Here is an 18495-nt window from a genome sequence, read left to right as displayed (position 1 = left end):
AAAAAAAGCATCCCGAGGAGAGCATGAAGCTCCCCAACCTGACAACCAGAAGTTAGGTCCAACAAAAACAAAGCCTTGAGTAAACAATGCCAAAGGGGCAGCAGAAAACCAAGGAGAGAAGAGAAAAAACAAAACCTTGTCCTAAGACCAAGAAGTGTTTCATTACATTCAATGCTGATTTTTCAGACATCAATATTCCTTAATAAAGACATGAGAGATTCTGGCCATATCAGAAATACAACACCCTACTGAATATCAATATTTAATATAGCAAGTTTAAATTTGGCACTCGTTTCCTATTCTGGATACCATAGCACAGTGGTCTACATTCTAGTCTCTCACTAAAGGGATCTAGGTTTAATCCCCAAGCAGTACAGAAATGGTTAGGCATGTTACTTATTCAGCTGCCAGTAAATAGATACCAGTGAGTTAGGCAACTGTTGTGGGAAATCCTGGAGAAGGTAGTAGTTGGCCTATATTGGACCTCTAGGCCAACAACTTAATGCCTATTTGAGAAAACGGCAATGTATTGTAACTTAGAGGAGAGACTATTGAATTGGTGACACAACGAGGGTAATCGCGCACTCCACACACTCTTGTGTTGGCCGCGATCATGATTCTACATTTATATGCATATGTCTGTGTAGAGAATTTTATTCCGAACACTATATAAACAAAAAAAAACGGAGTGAATCAAGTATAAACTTGAAAAAACATGAGCAAAGTAAAAACTTTTTACGCTCACGGGTACAAACACGCGTAAGATTTTATTCGCCGCAAATTTATTTGACGCTCTGTTGGCCAATTCTACCCATGTTCTTATAGAACTTTCTATTGCGAACACATTATTATAAAAATGAAATACTGTACATAGCTCGAGAAATAATGTCATGACAGTGAAATAAGTATAAACTTTCAAAGCGCTGCATCACAACAGTGTCGTCGCTGCTGAAATCACGGCTAACGCTTCGCCCAGTTCCCACACTCGTGCGGAACATAATTAGATACAGGCTTCCTGTCCCTGACAATGGAAATTAGGTGTTTTCTTCAGTAGTTATTATTTTTCAATAAAATTGCTGCTTGATGCATAATTGTACACCTTTGCATTCACAGATGCCAGTTATGTCCATATAGTGCTCGAGATGGTTCTCAACTGACAGTACATCTCAGAACACACACAGGTTGGTAGGACTGATATCTTCAGTAATTAAGGAGAAAATAGGGTTCAAATCTGGGCCTTCCAAGCTGTGGTTTATTCCTCCATGCTTGCTTACTGCAAATGTTTACCCTGTCACATTCTCAAGTGGATTTGATGTTTTTAGGAAGAGTTCATAAAGGCAGGAGGAATAGCAATAATCTAGACCAAATAATAAATGGATGTTAAGAATTATTTTTGATATTTCAAAACACTCACTTTGAAAAGGAACTAAGTGTTCTTACTGATTTGAAAATAATCACAAATATTTTCATCATTTTTTAAATTATTTTTATTGCCTCAAACAGAACTATAAAAGTTTTGTATCACCAAAAATTAACTTAAAACATTTTTATTTACTTCAGGAGATACACCATTTCAGTGTATGATAGAAAATTGCTCAGCTGCTTTCAAGACAAGTTCTGATCTTCGTCGTCATGAGAGACTTCACACTGGGGTGAAGCCATACAAGTGTTCGGCCTGTGATTATGCTTGTGCTATTAAGTGTAAGTTGCTTTATCAGCCATTATTTATTTTACAAATTTCTTGATTTCATACAAAGACCACAACCATTCCATTACCATTTCAAAAGTACATTTAATAATTTATGCTTTCAGAAGGTAATGGAATAGTTGTAGAAAATTTTGTCCAAAAGTTTGGGGAAGTGGTTCAGTTCCACGATTGGAAAAAGTACCCTAATTATACTTACATGTGTAGTGGGAAAATGTGTATGTGCATCATAGTGATTGGATGAGTAAAGAAGGTAACTAAGGTTCCATTGTAGAAAGGGGATGTGTGGATCAGATACTGGCAGTGTAGAGAAGCACGTGAGAATGATTATAAAGTGTATATACCATTTTTGAATTTGGAAAAAAGCATATGATGGAGTGAATATCGAAGGTCTCTGGAGTAAATTGTTTGAGCATGTATTGATTAATGGAATGTTATTACATGTGTTGAAGAGTTTTTATGCAGGAAGTAGAACATGTGTGGGACTTAACAGCATAATTAGTAATGGGTTTGATGGTACTTATGTCCACCAGAGTTGTGTGATGTCCTCCATAGTTCAATGTATACATGGATGGGGGTCATACAAAAGGTCTAGAGTACGAAAAGTGAGGTTGTTGGCTCCAAGCCTGTTGTGGTGGTGTTGCCACCTGGTGACAGATATGATAGATAGCAGATGATAACTGATGTTATTTGATTTATACTGTATATTAGTTTGGAGGGGGTTTGTTTACTCTGGTATTCATTTACTGTATTTGTATGATAGATGGTTTATATGTGGTGGCTTGAGATATATATATATAACTATATAACAAAACTATTTTGAATGTTGGTGCTCATGGTGGGGTGAACAGGTTACTAGAGCCTGGTGTTGGGACCGTCTCCATGGACCATTATAGGTCACTGGGTGAAGGAAGCATCCGAGAGAGCCTCTGAAAGGAGGGATTAATTTCACTGAACATCCTAATTTTTGTTTGTTTTTTCACAGCCAATTTAACGGTACACATGAGACTGAATCATTACAAAGGGGCAAAATTCAGCTGCACCAAATGTGAATTTCTGGGTAACAGTCGCAAACAGCTGAAGGACCATGAAAAATCCCATTCAAGTTAGTGTTTCTCATAATTTCATTTTTATTCTGGGAGGGAGCCCCGTCGGCTTCCCGGGGCTATCCAGGCTGATGTGCTAATGTCAGATTTTGGCATCAGTTATGTGTATGGAGTTCTGCGGGCCTACTGGGAACCACGAGCCAGAACCTGGCTTCCTCACAGAGGTACGAGGAGCAATGGCCTATAGAAATCCCCATGTGGTTGGAAGCATTTTATGTCTGCCATGTGTACATATGTGTACTTCACTGTCGGTTAAGTTTATCTTGTCTTTTCTTTCTTGGTTGTTTCAGGGCTGTCATCTTATGCCGAATACTGTCGCCCTACTATCGTCTGGTGCTGGCGGAGCCGCTGCGTGTGCTTAACACTGGAGTGCTTAAAATTTATTCAGAAGATCACCCTGTATGCCTCTTGATCTTGGAGAAAGGTTCAGCATCACACGTTTAGGGGTTTGTTTTGAGACACTAACCTTTCTGGGTGCCTAACCCGGTCGATGGCAGACAAAGAATGCTTCCAACCACACTGAGGTTTCTATAGGCCATTGCTCCTTGTGCCTCTGTGAGGGGGCCAGGTTCTGGCTCGTGGTCCCCCGTAGGCCCACAGAACTCCATACACATGACTGATGCCAAAGTCTGACATTAGCATATCAGCCTGGATAGCTCCGGGGAGCCTCCGAGACTCGCCCAGAAAATGGCGTTCCATTACATTCAACGCTCTTTTTTTTTTTTTTACATATTAATTAGATGTTCTGTGGCTTGAAGTAAATCCTTTTCATGAGTTACTAGTAAACATCATATTAACATTGGTTGTGATTGTATATGGTTTGTACATGGCTTGTATTTATAGTTTATTCAGTATTTGGATGTCGTATTCATCTATCATTCCTTGGCAGATGTGTTGTTGCAGTGTGACTTGTGCGACCACGTCAGCACCAGCAGTACTGGGCTCAGACAACACATGTTAATACATTCCCAAGAAAAACCATTTCAGTGCCGCTACTGCTCATTTACCTGCAAAACTACAGGTAAGCAACAATTTGTTACTTTAAATTTTATATTCCCTTCTTTTTACATGTGTATTTTCAAATTAGTGTACTGTACTTCAGTGAATAGGTTAAAAGGCTGTGGAAACGCCAATGAAATCTAGGGTGGCTCTTGCTGAGCCCCAGAACATACTTGAGGACTAGATCTCTCGGAACCCATTCCAGGTAAACTTTAGGTTAACTCTTAGAACATAACTTTCCACTTAGTGTTGTTGAAGTATAGATTTTCAGTCAGACCAAATTGTAATAATTGCAGTTGGCTCAAAATGGTAATGAGCCTTCTCTCCACATTTTTACTCATGCAGGAATTTTTATACAAATGACTATTCACTCGTGTGTAATCATTCATAACGACTGCTCTTTGAAGACTCCTTAAAAATGCTTGTGGTTTCTGGTTGACACTAAACTTTCCCTGACTCAATTCTAAGAGCACCCAAAAAATTTAGAGTATTCAAGTTTTTGTCGTACAATTATTGTGTTAGTACGTAATATCCATAAAATGACTAAATCAAATTAAACTATTGAAAAAATGTCCCTAGGCATAACCGAGACAGCGGAACAACTGAAGAGGAACTGAGCTGAACAGCAAGCAGCTTCAGAAAAGATAATCTCGAGGGCTGAAGATCTACTTTAAACAATGCCAGGGAAGATAACCCTAAACATGGCTGTAGTGGATGGCAATAGTCAGTCATATACACAAAACTAGGTTATACACCCATGAAGCAAACTTTCAAGCATGAATTTCCCTTAAACAGAGACTAAAGTTTATTGAGAAACTATCTAAAAAAAACTTATGCTATTGGTCATCACAGAAGTAAGATCAAGAAATGGTGGATGTTTATCACGAAGTAAAGATTGCCAACTCTGCCGACACGTTGGTGGATGCTGCCACCTGACTAATTATTTTTGTAACCAGTAGTTAACAGAGCATTAATTAACTTTCCTTATGTTTCTGATTATCACCTGTGGAGGGTGCTGAGGGTATTGTTACCTCTTGTATAATAGCAAGCTGGTCATTTGGGTATTCTTTGTATAATAATATAATAACAAGACCCGGGGATGCTTGGGCCCCCTTTTGATCCCGCTTGGAGTTTGGTTCCCTCTTCGTGGGGTTTGTTGTTGCGGGGAAAGGGGTTGTCTTACCCTCCTTCCCTGTACGAGTATGATTTGGGGTCGGCTCCTCTCCGGGTTCCCTTCGGTTCGTCGGATCCTTTTTTCTTCTGGAGGTTTTCTGCCTCTCGAATCTCCCCTAAGGAGGTTCGGGAGGCTCTTGCAGCTTACTTCCTGTGAGACCCGGATTTTGCCTCTGTGATGGATCCGTTCTCATTTGAGTTCGGTTCTTCTTCCCCGTATTGGGTGCATTATGAGGTCTGAGTCTTCCTGGCTTGCAGACTGCCCTTTCTTTTTGCAGGGAGCATGGCACGGATTTTATCGGACCCGAACGCTTGAATGGCAGGAGGCTGCTACTGTTCTGCAGGTTTACCTTAGGAACGATCCTCTGGGGCTCATCCAGAAAATGGCATTTCATTACATTCAATGCTGGTTTTTTCATATTTACATCTGTATTTCTTGTGAATCTGTAAGTTAATAAAATTTGTATAATTTTTAACAGGTAATCTTCGATATCACGTTAGAAATAAACATGGTTGTGATGTGTCTGGTCGCAAACGAGGAACGACCAGAAACAGCGGGGTGGTAAGCCGCGGGCGTAATGGTACAGGGGGAAACAGCGCGGGCAGGAGAGCCAATAGACCATCTTGTTACCGTAGTTTTAAATGTAACGAGTGTGGTAGCGGATTTGTGCGAGAGGACTCTTACAGGTGAGCATAAAAGCTATTTGTTGAAGTATAGTAGTAATGTGACATTGTAATTAAAATGTGGCAAATTGTAATTATTATGCTTTCATGCAAATTGGTACTGTCCTTAAAGTCAGATGTGTATGAAATTCCAATGAAAGTTATAAAGACTTAGGTTTTTGTCTAAAAGGCAACATGTTTCAGATCACACATGCGACAACATGAGAAGCACAAGATGACCCAGGCTATATCAGGCAAAATGGAACCAGATGTGTTTAGTGTAGTGGTGCAGGTAAGGTTCTTAAGTCATTAATAATTTAATTGTTGCATTTGTTCAAGTGTGTCATTTGGGTCAGTGTTATAGTCATGGTATAAAGTCGTGGGGAGTGAATACATAAAAAAAGGTGCCATGATAAGTACCAAATAATTTTCAATTCATTATATATTTTACACTTCGCCCTGATGGCATCACCATATACTCCTGGAAGGAGGGCAGACAGTTGGTGTGGGACTACACATGTGTATCCACCCTGGCTGACACCTATGTACACCTCAGAGCTGATCAAGCAGGTGATGCGGCCAACCACAGGGAAATAGCAAAATCAGCCAAATACAGGCGATTACAGGTCGATACACCTTTGTTCCCATAGCATCTGAGACACATGGCCCCGGGGCAAGAGTGCCATGGGATTTCTCAAGGAATTGGGCTCCACGCTTATTGACGTCACCAGAGACCCAAGAGCTGCCAGTTTTTTGTTTCAGCGGCTCAGTGTGGCAATCCAGAGGGGAAACGCCTGCTGCATCCTGGGTTCCTGTCTAGAAGCAGAAGAGCTTCAAGAGATCCATAACCTTTAAGCACTCTTTGTATCAACCAATGTATATCTTGTAACCTTTAAGTACATAATAAAGCAAAAAAACTCAAAAGGAAGGGGGGTGTTAGGAGAAAAGCACACACAAACTGTATTGGAGGGGACCTAAACATTCCCTCTAATGCGTTATGTGTGGTTTCCTCCGAGGCTAAGGGTCCTCTTCTTCCAGCCAGAGGTGGTACTCCCTTCCCTTTTTATTTTGTATTTAAGATAAAAAAAGGAAGATATTGTTTTAATAGAAGTACTACAGGTATTTTGTATTTAAAAATTAAAACAATAATTTAGCTATTTTACATATTAAACATCAAAGGAAAACCTAATGAAGCATTATGAAAAATGTACGAAGCAATTGCAACAGCCTCTTTAATCTAGGCTCCAATCTTGCAAAGTTGTGTGTCACTTTCTAGGGGGAGCCCTGTCGGCTCCCCGGAGCTTTACCAGGCTGATATGCTAATGTCAGACTTTGGCATCAGTCATGTGTATGGAGTTCTAGGGCCTACCGGGGACCATGGCCAGAACCTGGCTCCCTCAGAGAGGCAAGGGGAGCAATTGCCTTTAGAAACCCCTGTGTGGTTGGAAACATTCTATGTCTGCCATCGACTGGGTCAAGCATCCAGAAAGGTAAGCATTCCAAAACAAACCCCCCTATTCAGGTTAAAATTGCTACCAAAAGCCGAACTAGTGGATAGAACTCTCCAACAGAAAACAAGTAAAATGGTATGACGTCACACATCACCGCGCAGCTGTCTGCGCAGCTCCCCCCCTCCCCGGGAGGGGGAAGGGGGGGGGAGCCCCAGACCTCTAACACCGGCTATCCACCCATCAGTTCTTCGGCTGATGCTATAGGCACCGGTTGTGTGCTCCGGCTCCATTAGTTGTTTCAGCACTTTACCTAGAGTGTGGTGTCTGTCTTCTAGGTGGTGCGTGAGATGGGAGTGAGTCTCCAGTACTCGGGCTGCATGCACCTAGGGTTCCCTTCCCTAGGTGCCCTGTAAGTACTGCCCATGGGGTTTGGGGGCCACCTTCCACAAGTTCCTTGGGTTCTGCCCCAGCCCCTTTTTCTCCCCTCTAGGCCGGGCTTGTGGTTACGTGGAGTGGGGTTTTCCTCCCCCCTCGCCGTACAAGTTGTTGGGCGTCGGCCCCTCCCCGGGCTCTGTTCCTTGTTCTTTGAGTCGGTTGGCTCCGTCCTATAGGTGGGTGCTCTTCTCCGTTGCTCCCCCCTTTTTTTTTTGGGGGGGGGGGGGGGAGATGGGGTGTCTTCGTCATGTTTGCCCATTCTTGGGGTTCTACGTGACTTTTGGTCTTGGGTGCGACTGTGCCTTTGTATGCCTTCAGGACTGGTGTTTGCTTCTGTGTTCTCGAGGGTTTGGGAAGGTTTTCGCAATTTCCTATATTATTGGAACATCTGTCAGCTCCTAGTCCGGGTCGCCGTTTTGGGCTATTTGTAGCCCAGTTGGGCTACTCGTGGCCCGGTTGGGTTCCCATTGAGCTCCTTGTCTTCGCTTCGTTGGTCGGTTATATTGTCGCTGCTTCCTCTTTTGGCTCCTGTCCCGTGTGATGGGTTGTTTTTTCTAATTAGCAGTTTCCTAGGGTTGCGTTCTGTTTGGCTACTTTTCTTGTGCAGTAGTCCTGGTTGACGCCTTCCCGCAGAGCGAGTTGTGCGGTTTGGCCAGCATGTCCTGCACATGCGCCGTGGGAGTTTGTTTTGGTCTGGGCGGTGTGTTTCAGTGCTGGTGTTAGCGCCCTTTTTTCTCGGGTGCTTCGCCTCTCGCTCTTTTCCCTTCTCCGGTATGTGCCCCATCGCTCCGGGGGTGTCCTAGATTACATACAGCTGTGGGGAGGACGCCGAGGTTTTTCCTGTGTCAGGGGTGTGGGCCTCCTCCTTCGCCACTACCCTGCTCTCCTGCGTGTCCAGCTCTGGCTTCTTCACCTGGTGGTGCTCCCAGGATCTTCTTGGCACTGCTGGGTCATGTCACGTTCGTGCCTCCGTTCGACAGGTGAGTTACTGCGGTCTGGCGTCTTTCGGCCGGGCGCTGGATGCGGAGATGTTTATATACCTGTCTTTATTTAGGTATATTTATGTACGAATGAGACTTTTGGCACACTGCTGACTGTCCCTTTTCAACCCTTCCAGTCCCACTCATAGGCATGTCCAACCCATGCTAGAGTCATTCAAGGGACCCCACCTCTTTCATGTTATGAGGTGTGTGGGTTGTGGTGCTGGTTATGTACTCACCTGGTAGGGCTCACCTGGTTGTGCTTGCGGGGTTTGAGCTCTGGCTCTTTGGTCCCGCCTATATGGTAGAACATGCAAGATAGTACCAGTGGTGCCATAGGCACAGTCAGGGAACACTATACACATCAGAGGTCTGCAGTTGTTAAACGTCCTACCTGTGAGTATACACCATATTGCCGGTACATCCGTGAACTTCTTCATGAGCACACTAGCCTGTTTTCTAATAGAGGTTCCGGCCCATCCTGGTCGTGGTGGATATGTGGGCCTGCGGGCCGCTCCCAGCAACAGCCTGGTGGACCAACCTCTCACAAGTCAAGCCTAGCCTTGGGTCGGGCTTGGGGAGTAAATGAACTCCCAGAACCCCATCAAGCAGGTCTCGAGCAGGTATCTCCGCCGTCGGTCGCCTGGTGTGCAGGTTCCTGGGCCTGCTGTGTTTCTGTTGTCTCCGTTGGCCCAGTCTGGGGTCGGCCTGGAGTCTGCCTGCACCGTTCTCTGCCTTTGCAGAGGCATGTTGCTACATACATGTGGCACGTGTGCATTGGTAACGTGTTTCGCGGTGGCGTGTCCTTGTTCCTGTGTCAGGTTGTAGTGTGGCACTTTGCTGCTGTTTTGTGCCTGGGGTTTGCGTATGGGGGTTTGCTTGTGTTATTTTCGTAGTCTTCAGGTCCCTGGCTTGGCCCTTCCATGTGCGTGGAGTTCTGTCCACGCCTGATTGTCCACCCCTGGTTGTGTTTCCTAGGGTTTGAGCTTTGGCTCTTTCGTCCTGCCTCTCACCTGTTGCTTCCCTGGCATCTCCTTTGCTCGGTTTTGCCTGCACTTGCTGCTGTATTGGGGGGGGGTTGGTTTCCGCCACTTCCCTTCCTTGTGCATTCCCTTTGTTTCCTCCTCTGCCGCAGGGGTTTTCTTCGTACGTTCCTTGGCTTCTTGGGGGTTCTTTCAGCCTGTGTCATATGGTGCGCTTATGTGTCTTGTTCTGTTTTCGTTGCTCATACCCCTTGGTTCTGGTACTGTTAGGGTGGCAACCCTTACGCCTTCTTCGGTTTTCCTGGCTTGCCCTGCCTGTTGGTTTTTCAGGGTCTTGCGATGTCTCGCATCGGACCTGTCGTTTCTGATCTCCTGGCGAGCTTGCTCGCATTGGGGAGCTTTCTGTTTGGCAGACGTTCCATCTCCTTTGTGTTGGCCTGGGCTTTGGTGGTCGCGCCCGAGATCTTCCCGCGGCTCTGCCTTTTCCTGGGCTCGGATGAGCCTTGTCGGGGCTGATTACGTTCTGCCTCGCCTCCGGTTGGTGGTCTGGTGGCTTCGTTGTTGGTGTCCCACCTGCTTACTTCTTCTTGGCAGCAGTATGGGGTATTTTGGTGGTCCTTCCTTTTCCTCCTGTCCCTTCTTAGGTGGCTGTGGTTGTTGGCGTCGGCATGGTTTTTCTGGTGGGGGTTGGGGGCCGTTGTCTTGCCACATACTGTCGCCTCGTTTCATGCGGCGCTGGCAGAGCCGCTTCGGCTTGCTTTTGGTCTTGGTGTTGCTTCTGCACCGTTAGTAAGCTGTCTCATGTGTTGTTTCACCTCCGGCCTGTTTGTGCGCCGCTTGCACCGTCCTGGTCTCTGGTCAGCGTGCTGTCTTCTCCTCGATTGGTGGTGCCCCTTCGGTTCTGGTTTGTTTTTCGTTGGATCTTTTTCCTGTTGGCATTTGCCTTTGGGGGTCGGGTCGCTGGGCTTCTTGTTCTCCTCTGCAGGGATTTTTCTGCTCCTTCGGTTTTGGCATTTTGGTTGTTCGGTGGCAGCAGTCTCCATCTTTTCTGGCACGGGATGGGGCTGCTGCGTTCCGGAGGGGTCCTTGGTTGGTCGGGCCAGGGGTGTGTCGTGTTTTGTGTTCAGTGGTGGCCCTCTGCTGTTATTTGCGTGCCGCGGCCTCTATGTCTGGGGTGCGCTTTGAGTTGATCCGGTTCCGTTCTTCCCTGTCCGCAGGTGACGATGTCCCGGGTTGTTCGCCGTGTTATTGCGGCTAGCCTGCCTGTGTTCTTTCCCCATGTCCGTGACGTTCGTGGCTTCGTGGGTCTTGCTGCTGTCTTTCAGGCAGGGATCTTTTGGTGTTCATACAGGGGCCTTGCTGCTCGTTGTCTCGTGTTGTTACCGGGCCCTTTTGGGGCTGTGTCGCCTTGGGTTGGCGTTTGCTGCCGGTTGTCTCGCTTCCGTTGAGGGGTGCGTGGTGTCCGTCTCCCGGTTCCATCCCTTTGACCTTCCTCTGTGGGTAGTTAGCTCCAGGAAGCCGACAGGGCTCCCCCCAGAAAACCAGCGTTGAATGTAATGAAATGCCATTTTCTAGGTGAGACCCGGAGGCTCCCCGGCAACCCTCCCTCCCTCCCTCCGGTCGGCAGTTTTTTGCGTGTTTTGACATCCAGCCTCAGAACTGATAGGTGGATAGCTGGCGTGAGAGGTCTGGGGCTCCCCCTTCCCCCTCCCGGGGAGAGAGAGCTGCCCAGACAGCGGCGCAGTGACGTGTGACGTCATACCAGTTTGCTTGTTTTCTGTTAGGGAGTTCTATCCACTAGTTTGGCTTTTGGTAGCAATTTTAATTAGAATAGGGGTTTATTTTGGAATGCTTACCTTTCTGGATGCTTGACCTGGTCGATGACAGACATAGAATGCTTTCAACCACACGGGGGTTTCTATAGGCCATTGCTCCCCTTGCTTCTCTGAGGGGGCCAGGTTCTGGCCGTGGTCCCCGGTAGGCCCTAGAACCCCATACATCCATGGGGTTCAGTCCTGCCATACATACATGGTAGGACTGATGCCAAAGTTTGACATTAGCATATCAGCATGTAAAGCTCCGGGGGGCCTCCGGGTCTCACCCAGAAAATGGCGTTACATTACATTCAACGCTGGTTTTTTACATTTTACAGGATGAAGATTTGATGGGTGTGGAGCAGCCAGCAGGTGCAGACGATCCCACAGCAACAAGTGGCAGTCTAACCACATTCCAGGCCATACACCGCATACCATCGGAGTCTTTACAACCCGGAACTCTGATTTCCCAAAGTGCTGTGAGTATGCTGTTCTCCTTTTAAAATGGTATGGTAACATATCAAGATTAAAAATTATTGTTGATACTTTCAAGGACCTTGAGCATCTTGTAATACATATAGGGTGATGTCATACGCCACTTGTGGCTAACCAAACCTCTACATGTTGAAAGAAATAATTGGGATAATAATTTAGATACTTTTTCTCCCATTTTTGTGTGCATTTCTGGGGGGAGCCCCATTGGCTCCGGGAGCTTATCCAGGCTGATATGCTAATGTCAGACTTTGGCATCAGTCATGTGTATGGAGTTCTGTGGGCCTACCGGGGACCACGAGCCAGAACCTGGCCCCCTCAGAGAGGCACAAGGAGCAATGGCCTATAGAAACCCCCGTGTGGTTGGAAGCATTCTATGTCAGCCATCGACCGGGTCAGGCACCCAGAAAGGTAAGCGTCCCAAAACAAACCCCTAATCTGGTGAAAATTGCTACCAAAAGCCAAACAAGTGGATAGAACTTTGCAAAACAAAACAAGCAAACGAGCATGATGCCACCACGCCACTGTCTGCGCAGCTCCCCCTTCTCTATCCCGGGGAGGGGAAAGGGGGGAGTTGCGCCTAAGGTTCCCTTCCCTAGATGCCCTGTAAGTACAGTACTGCCTTTGGGGCTTGGGGGTTATCTTCCACAAGTTCCTTGGGTCCTGCCTCTGCTGGGCTGTTTAACTGCTCGGTTTTTCGGCCGCCCTTTGGGTGCTTGGGTGTTTTGTCTCCCTTGTTTACCTTAGGGTAAGAGGCAGTTTGCCCTGGTACGGGGCACAGGGTGCTGCGCAGTTTGTTTTCACCATTCATAGCGGCTGGCTCTGTTCCTTTGGGTACGTTGTCCTCTTGCAGGTTTTGTTTTTTTGTGCCTTGGGGGGGGGGGGGGTCTGCCTTGCTTGCCCCTTGATATCTGACCTAATACAGTTTTCTTCTGGTGGTGCCCCCTGCTAGGTCCCCATGAGTATACACGTCTCTGAGGTTCAGCTTTAGAAGTTGCTTGGTAGTTTTGGGCGCCGGTTAGCAGTACCCTGCCTGGGATTCCTCGAGTGTGAGTTCCGTCTCAGGACCCTGGAAATCCCCATGGGGGCGCGTGGGTCCGATGGATGTGACCCCTGAGTCCCCCCCCTCGCTTTGTGCGAGTTCGGGGGTTGCTCTGTCCCCTTGTCTCAGGGTGACTATCATTGCTTTTGCCTCCGTCTGCTGCCTGTGGGGTCGGTGGCACTTTCGATCTGGAGTCCTGTGAGTTTCTTTGCTTGTTTGTGACTCGGTTACCCGGTCTTATGCTGACTATGCGGGTGTAGGCAGCACGGGCATTGCACGTTGGGTTCAGGTGGTTGCAACGCATTAGGTTGTTTGCTCCCCAGAAGCCCCGAGGCTGCCCCGTTTTGGTTGTGACAGGGCTTGGGGGTGTTGGATTGCTTCGGCTTTGTTCCTTCCTCGCCCCCTTGTCTTTCCCCCTGTTGTGATTTTGTCTGGTCTCCCCTTCCTTCCTCCCTGCATCTGGATCCTTTCCATTTGTGGGGTCGGGGCGGGGATTCGATGGTCTTGAGACTCGGGCGGTCTCAGGGGTTTCCCCTTACGGGGTAGCAATGGAGGCATTCGAGCCAGTTCCTCCAGTCGGGTTGTATGAGTCTGCCAGTGGGCTCCCTTCCTAAGTACTTTTCCGGCTGCCCTGGCTTTTTCTTGTGAGGCTGGGGCCTTGGGGAAACTGCTCGGCCCCGGGGCCTGCCGAGAAGGTTCCCAGGGTTGGGGAGGGGCTGACTTGGGGAGCCATTGGACCTCACCGGGGTTTTCTACCCTCAGTGCGAGGCTTGTGGTTACAGGGAATGGGTTTTTTCCTTCCTTCCTCCCCCCCCCCCCCTCTGCATATGAGTGGTTGGGTATCAGCCCCTCCCTGGGTTCAGATCCTTGTTCCTTCAGGTCTGTTTGGTTCCGTCCATTTGGTGGGTACTTTTTCTGTTTCTACTTCCTTTTCTCTGGGACAGGACTTCTCCACCATGTCAGGGTCATGTTCCCCTGTTATCGGGGTTCTGCATGACTTTTGGTCTCGGGTGCGACTGTGCCTTTATGAGCCTTTGTGATTTTGTTTTTGCTTCTGTGAAATCTTAGGGGTTTGGGAAGGTCTTCGATTCTTCCCGCATCATTGGTCCAAACCGCACAACCCCGCCCAGTGGGGAGGGCACCAATAAAGAGTATTGCAAAATATTAGCAGTGCCTAGACAGAGCACGGAGAGAAGAGATAATGACAAAAAAACGAGACAGTATCGAAAACCAAGAAGAGGGCAACGAGTCCAAAAAAAAACGGAGGTAAGCCTCACCGGAAGACAACCTTTTGCCAACTGGGCCCCCCACAGCCCAGTAATCCCTTTGCCAACTGGGCCCCCCACAGTCCAGGGAACCCTTTGCCAACTGGGCCCCACACAGTCAAGGGAACCCCTTGCCAACTGGGCCCCCCACAGCCCAGGGAACCCCCTTGCCAACTGGGCCCCCCACAGCCCAGTGATCCCTTTGCCAACTGGGCCCCCCACAGTCCAGGGAACCCTTTGCCAACTGGGCCCCACACAGTCAAGGGAACCCCTTGCCAACTGGGCCCCCCACAGCCCAGGGAACCCCTTGCCAACTGGGCCCCCCACAGCCCAGTGATCCCTTTGCCAACTGGGCCCCCCACAGCCCAGTGAACCCCTTGCCAACTGGGCCCCCCACAGCCCAGGGAACCCCTTGCCAACTGGGCCCCCCACAGCCCAGTGATCCCTTTGCCAACTGGGCCCCCCACAGCCCAGTGAACCCCTTGCCAACTGGGCCCCCCACAGCCCAGGGAACCCCTTGGCAACTGGGCCCCCCACAGCCCAGTGATCCCCTTGCCAACTGGGCCCCCCACAGCCCAGTGATCCCCTTGCCAACTGCGCCCCCCACAGCCCAGTGATCCCCTTGCCAACTGCGCCCCCCACCGCCCAGTGATCCCCTTGCCAACTGGGCCCCCCACAGCCCAGCAAACTATTCTCCCAACCAAGTCCCATAGCCCAGAACCTCCCCCCCCCCCCCACTCCATAACTCAGGAACCCAATCCCTCCCTCTGCCAGATCCCACAGACCTGGGAACCAAAGCCAGGGTATTTTTTCTTTTTTCTTTTTTTTTTGGGGGGGGGGAAGGATTCCCAACTCCCACCAGGCTTGGCAAATGACCATCCGCCCATCCCTGCAGCTCATGGAAACCCTTCCCATGGAGCTCTATGGCCAGGAAAGAGGGCCTTGTAGTTTGCTGAAGAAGTCCAGGTCATGCAGCCAGGTGCTTCCCCACTGAGGGGAAACGTCTCCATCCCTTGGGCCTCACAGGTCGAACCACCTCCCCAAGCCATGCATTCCACAGAGCTCTTCCCAGATCAGAAATTGTGTAGAAAACATATTCAGCTGTGAGAGTATGTTAAAACCACCAGCATTCCCAGTGTTGAAACTCGGGACTACGTGAGATGAAGCCATAAAAAGCTGATATCAGTATCAAAATGTTTAGAAATGAATGTTCTTGCATGCTGTATTGGAGAAGCAAAATCTCATGAACAATGGTCACTGCTGAGAAAAAATATTAGATACAGGAATCGGTATTGAATAAAAGTTGCCAAAATCACTGGTGCAATGATACCTGGAAATTTATAGAACTTGAATATGCTACCTGGAAGAGTAATTATTGGTTCAAGCAAGGTCAGGTAAAAATACAATGGCTCTAGCTGTCTGCACCTGTTAACCCAGCCTGGACACCATACAGATTCATGTAGTTTATAAGATATCAGCTAGGGTTTAAAATACATAAGTATCATTTGCTATTTTTTATCTGGTATCGCAACAAAAACTATGAAACGGGACAAAATTGTGAATGCCACTTCTGATTTCCTTATAAAATATATGAATATATATTTTCCACAGAACCCTCTTGAAATACTTTTTATTTAATCATTTATTACTTATTAGTGGAAATCATTTATTACATTAGTGGAAAACTAATACATTGCAATATATTAATATTATTCATTTGAGTGTACTTGTGTACAGTACGTCACAATAATCTCCACTTTGAAATATTTTAGTATTTTTCATGCTATTATTTGGAATCACTCACTGTGAAGTAACAAAGCTATATTTCAGGTTTCGGCTGGAGCAGCAGCCCAAGGAAGTGAAAATAGCGTTAATGGTTATAGTTCATATGTCATTACAATCGATGGAATATCTACTGTTTTCTCCAATCCTGTGCGTGTAGCTGGGAGTGGTGTCACGACAGAGAATGGCGACTCGCTACCTGGAACAGTACAAGTTATAACGGGAGATCTCATCACTTCTCCGGGCTCTAAAGTCTCAACCGCTCATCACACTTATGACCTTAATGAAGATGACAAAGCATCGGCTACCCAGCATGGATATGAAATAACTCAGCAGGATAAAGTCAGTCAAACGCAGCACCTGTATGAGCTGACTTCAGGAAATAAGGTTGATCCAAATCAGCCAAATTTCAACCATCCACAAGATCAGGTACATGAAGGCTCAAGTAGGGAATATATGGGACACTCAAACTCTCAGGATGTGCAGTCCAATGTTCTTGTAGAGCAACAACAAGGCATTGAAGATAATTTGGATAATTCTATTCATGTACACAATCTCTCTGCAAAACCTAAAACAGAATAAATGTTAATTATAAGTTACAAATATTTATATCATTTAGCCAGGCCAATTCAACTAGATGTAAATAATCCACACACATGGTCTCATTATTCAGTGATACAAAAATTGTATAACTTGTGTGCAATGTTTGTAAAACATTGTCTAAACCCATTTTTAAAATACTGTTCGGTGCCATGAGATTCTACATTTACTTTTATATCCAAGACACTTATCACTTCTAGGAAAGTTAAAAGGCTGTGATGTGTTTAAGTTATTAGCACACACACATGTGCATGCAGAGGCAGGACCAAAGAGCCAGAGCTCAACCCCCGCAAGCACAAATAGGTGAGTACACCATTTTTAATATGACAATAGTACTGTAAGTCAGTTGTCACTGATCATACATGGAATTAAAAAACCAGCATTGTAGTAATGAAAAACCAATTTCTGGATGAGCTCCGATGGCTCCCTGAAACTTCTATCACTAATAGTGTACCAACTATAGGTTACAAAACCTGCAGAGTTCTACAGGCCTACCTGGTCCCAGCACCAGAACCATGCCCCCCCCCCCCCCCCCTATAGAGGCACAGGGAGAGGTGGCATTTATTTATTTGTGCTACCACCGGGAAAGGCACCCAGAAAGTCAGCAAAACAAAACAGACCACTGCTGGCTTCAATTAAGACCGCAGCCTCAAGAACCGCAGAAACAAATAGCCTCAAGATTGTTTACAACAGTGTAAACAATCAAAGCCTCTTGAAACTAATGTCAGCTTCTTCACCCCACTGGGGCTTACCCAGAAATGGCCATTTCATTACACTCAGTTCTGATTTTCTACCCACAGAGAAAAAAAAAAATGGGCACTAACCAGGGAAGAGGGAGCACTGCATATCTTGGATAAAGAAGAGACACCAGGATGAGAAACACGACCTGGAACAAGCTTCATCTCGTGCAGTGACTCTGCCAATGCTGCACGAGATGAAGCAACATTATTCAGCAGATGCCAATCAAAAAAAGCTAGGAGACCACCACATGCTTAGAAACCAAAGAACAATGAGAAAGGAAGTGGCAAAAAGAGTGCAACGAAACCTTAAACTGTCGTCAAAAGGAGGACCTCGGGTGGGTCACCATCAGTGAAGCCACCTGCTTGATATAGAAATGGTGAGAAATGCCCCCAAAAATGCCAAATGAGCAGAGAAGGTTGAACAAGCGAGAAAAGTTGCTGAGCCAACCCGCTGTAAGAGGCAGAGTCATAAAAAAAACGCCTGGGTTTAGACACTGAGCAAGCAGTGCTTAGAGCAAGCAGCCACCCGTCAAAAGTTGGAAGGTTCACCCTACCAACTGGGACAGACAGTCTGTGAGGATGTTGGACACTCCATGGACATGAACTGCTTGGAGAACCAAATGCCAAGAACCCAGCAGAGCTACACGCAGCATCCGACTCCAAAGTGGCAATGGCCAGAGCATGAAGCCTGGAGGAATCCTAACTCTACAGTGCAAGTGAAACGGCTGCAAACTCCCAAACCATGCTGTGAGCCCAACTCAATTTTGACAGATAGTGAAGCTGCAGCCAGGCCAAGGCCACCGGTGGCAGGGAAAGTAATGTCAACCTGGGACTGAACTAACTGGGACTTCTGCTAGCACTCCAGGAAGACAAAGCTGGTAAGCTGGGGACGAATGAAAAACCTGGCTAGCAGACTAACAGGGAGTCCACCCCAGCATGACACCAAAACCGGAAGACGAGACAAGAGGAACCAAGGAAACTGTGAACATGCACGGAGCCAGAGAGGGCTTATTGGGAGAAACCGAATATGGCAAGGTTGACGCCACCAAAAGCAGAAAACATGCCACATTCCTGGGTGTATAGGGATGAACCAAGACATACCCCAGAAGCCCAGGGAGAAACCCAAGAAAGGAACACACTGAACCAGCCATGGAAGGTCGAGGAAGAACCAGAGGCCTGGGACCTGCCAGGAGGTTCTGAACCCTGAGAAGGGGAAATGACCGACCAACCAACCGCACTACCAGATGCAGGAAATGACCCCAAAA

At 47.2% G+C, this 18495-nt stretch overlaps 1 protein-coding gene across 4 annotated transcripts in view; it reads left to right on the top strand.

Moving 5' to 3' along the window:
- LOC123774987 (uncharacterized) overlaps window positions 1-16493 on the top strand; it is a 34625-nt gene extending 18132 nt beyond the window's left edge. For 2 of the 4 annotated variants that reach the window (XM_069319142.1, XM_069319141.1), the window contains exons 9-17: window positions 1114-1181; window positions 1561-1701; window positions 2691-2810; window positions 3701-3832; window positions 5463-5670; window positions 5851-5938; window positions 11648-11788; window positions 12063-12212; window positions 15939-16493. In XM_069319142.1, coding sequence (XP_069175243.1) covers window positions 1114-1181; window positions 1561-1701; window positions 2691-2810; window positions 3701-3832; window positions 5463-5670; window positions 5851-5938; window positions 11648-11788; window positions 12063-12212; window positions 15939-16472 — 1582 coding nt within the window. In that variant the 3' untranslated portion in view covers window positions 16473-16493. The remainder of the gene's footprint in view (window positions 1-1113; window positions 1182-1560; window positions 1702-2690; window positions 2811-3700; window positions 3833-5462; window positions 5671-5850; window positions 5939-11647; window positions 11789-12062; window positions 12213-15938) is intronic. The other 2 variants (XM_069319144.1, XM_069319143.1) reach the window with 1 other exon arrangement.
- The last annotated feature ends 2002 nt before the right edge of the window (window positions 16494-18495 follow it).

Source organism: Procambarus clarkii, chromosome 92, assembly GCF_040958095.1.
Source record: "Procambarus clarkii isolate CNS0578487 chromosome 92, FALCON_Pclarkii_2.0, whole genome shotgun sequence".
In the NCBI taxonomy this organism is placed as follows: domain Eukaryota; kingdom Metazoa; phylum Arthropoda; class Malacostraca; order Decapoda; family Cambaridae; genus Procambarus; species Procambarus clarkii.
Note: the sequence above shows the minus strand (reverse complement) of the source record. Positions and strands in the feature narration are given on the sequence as shown.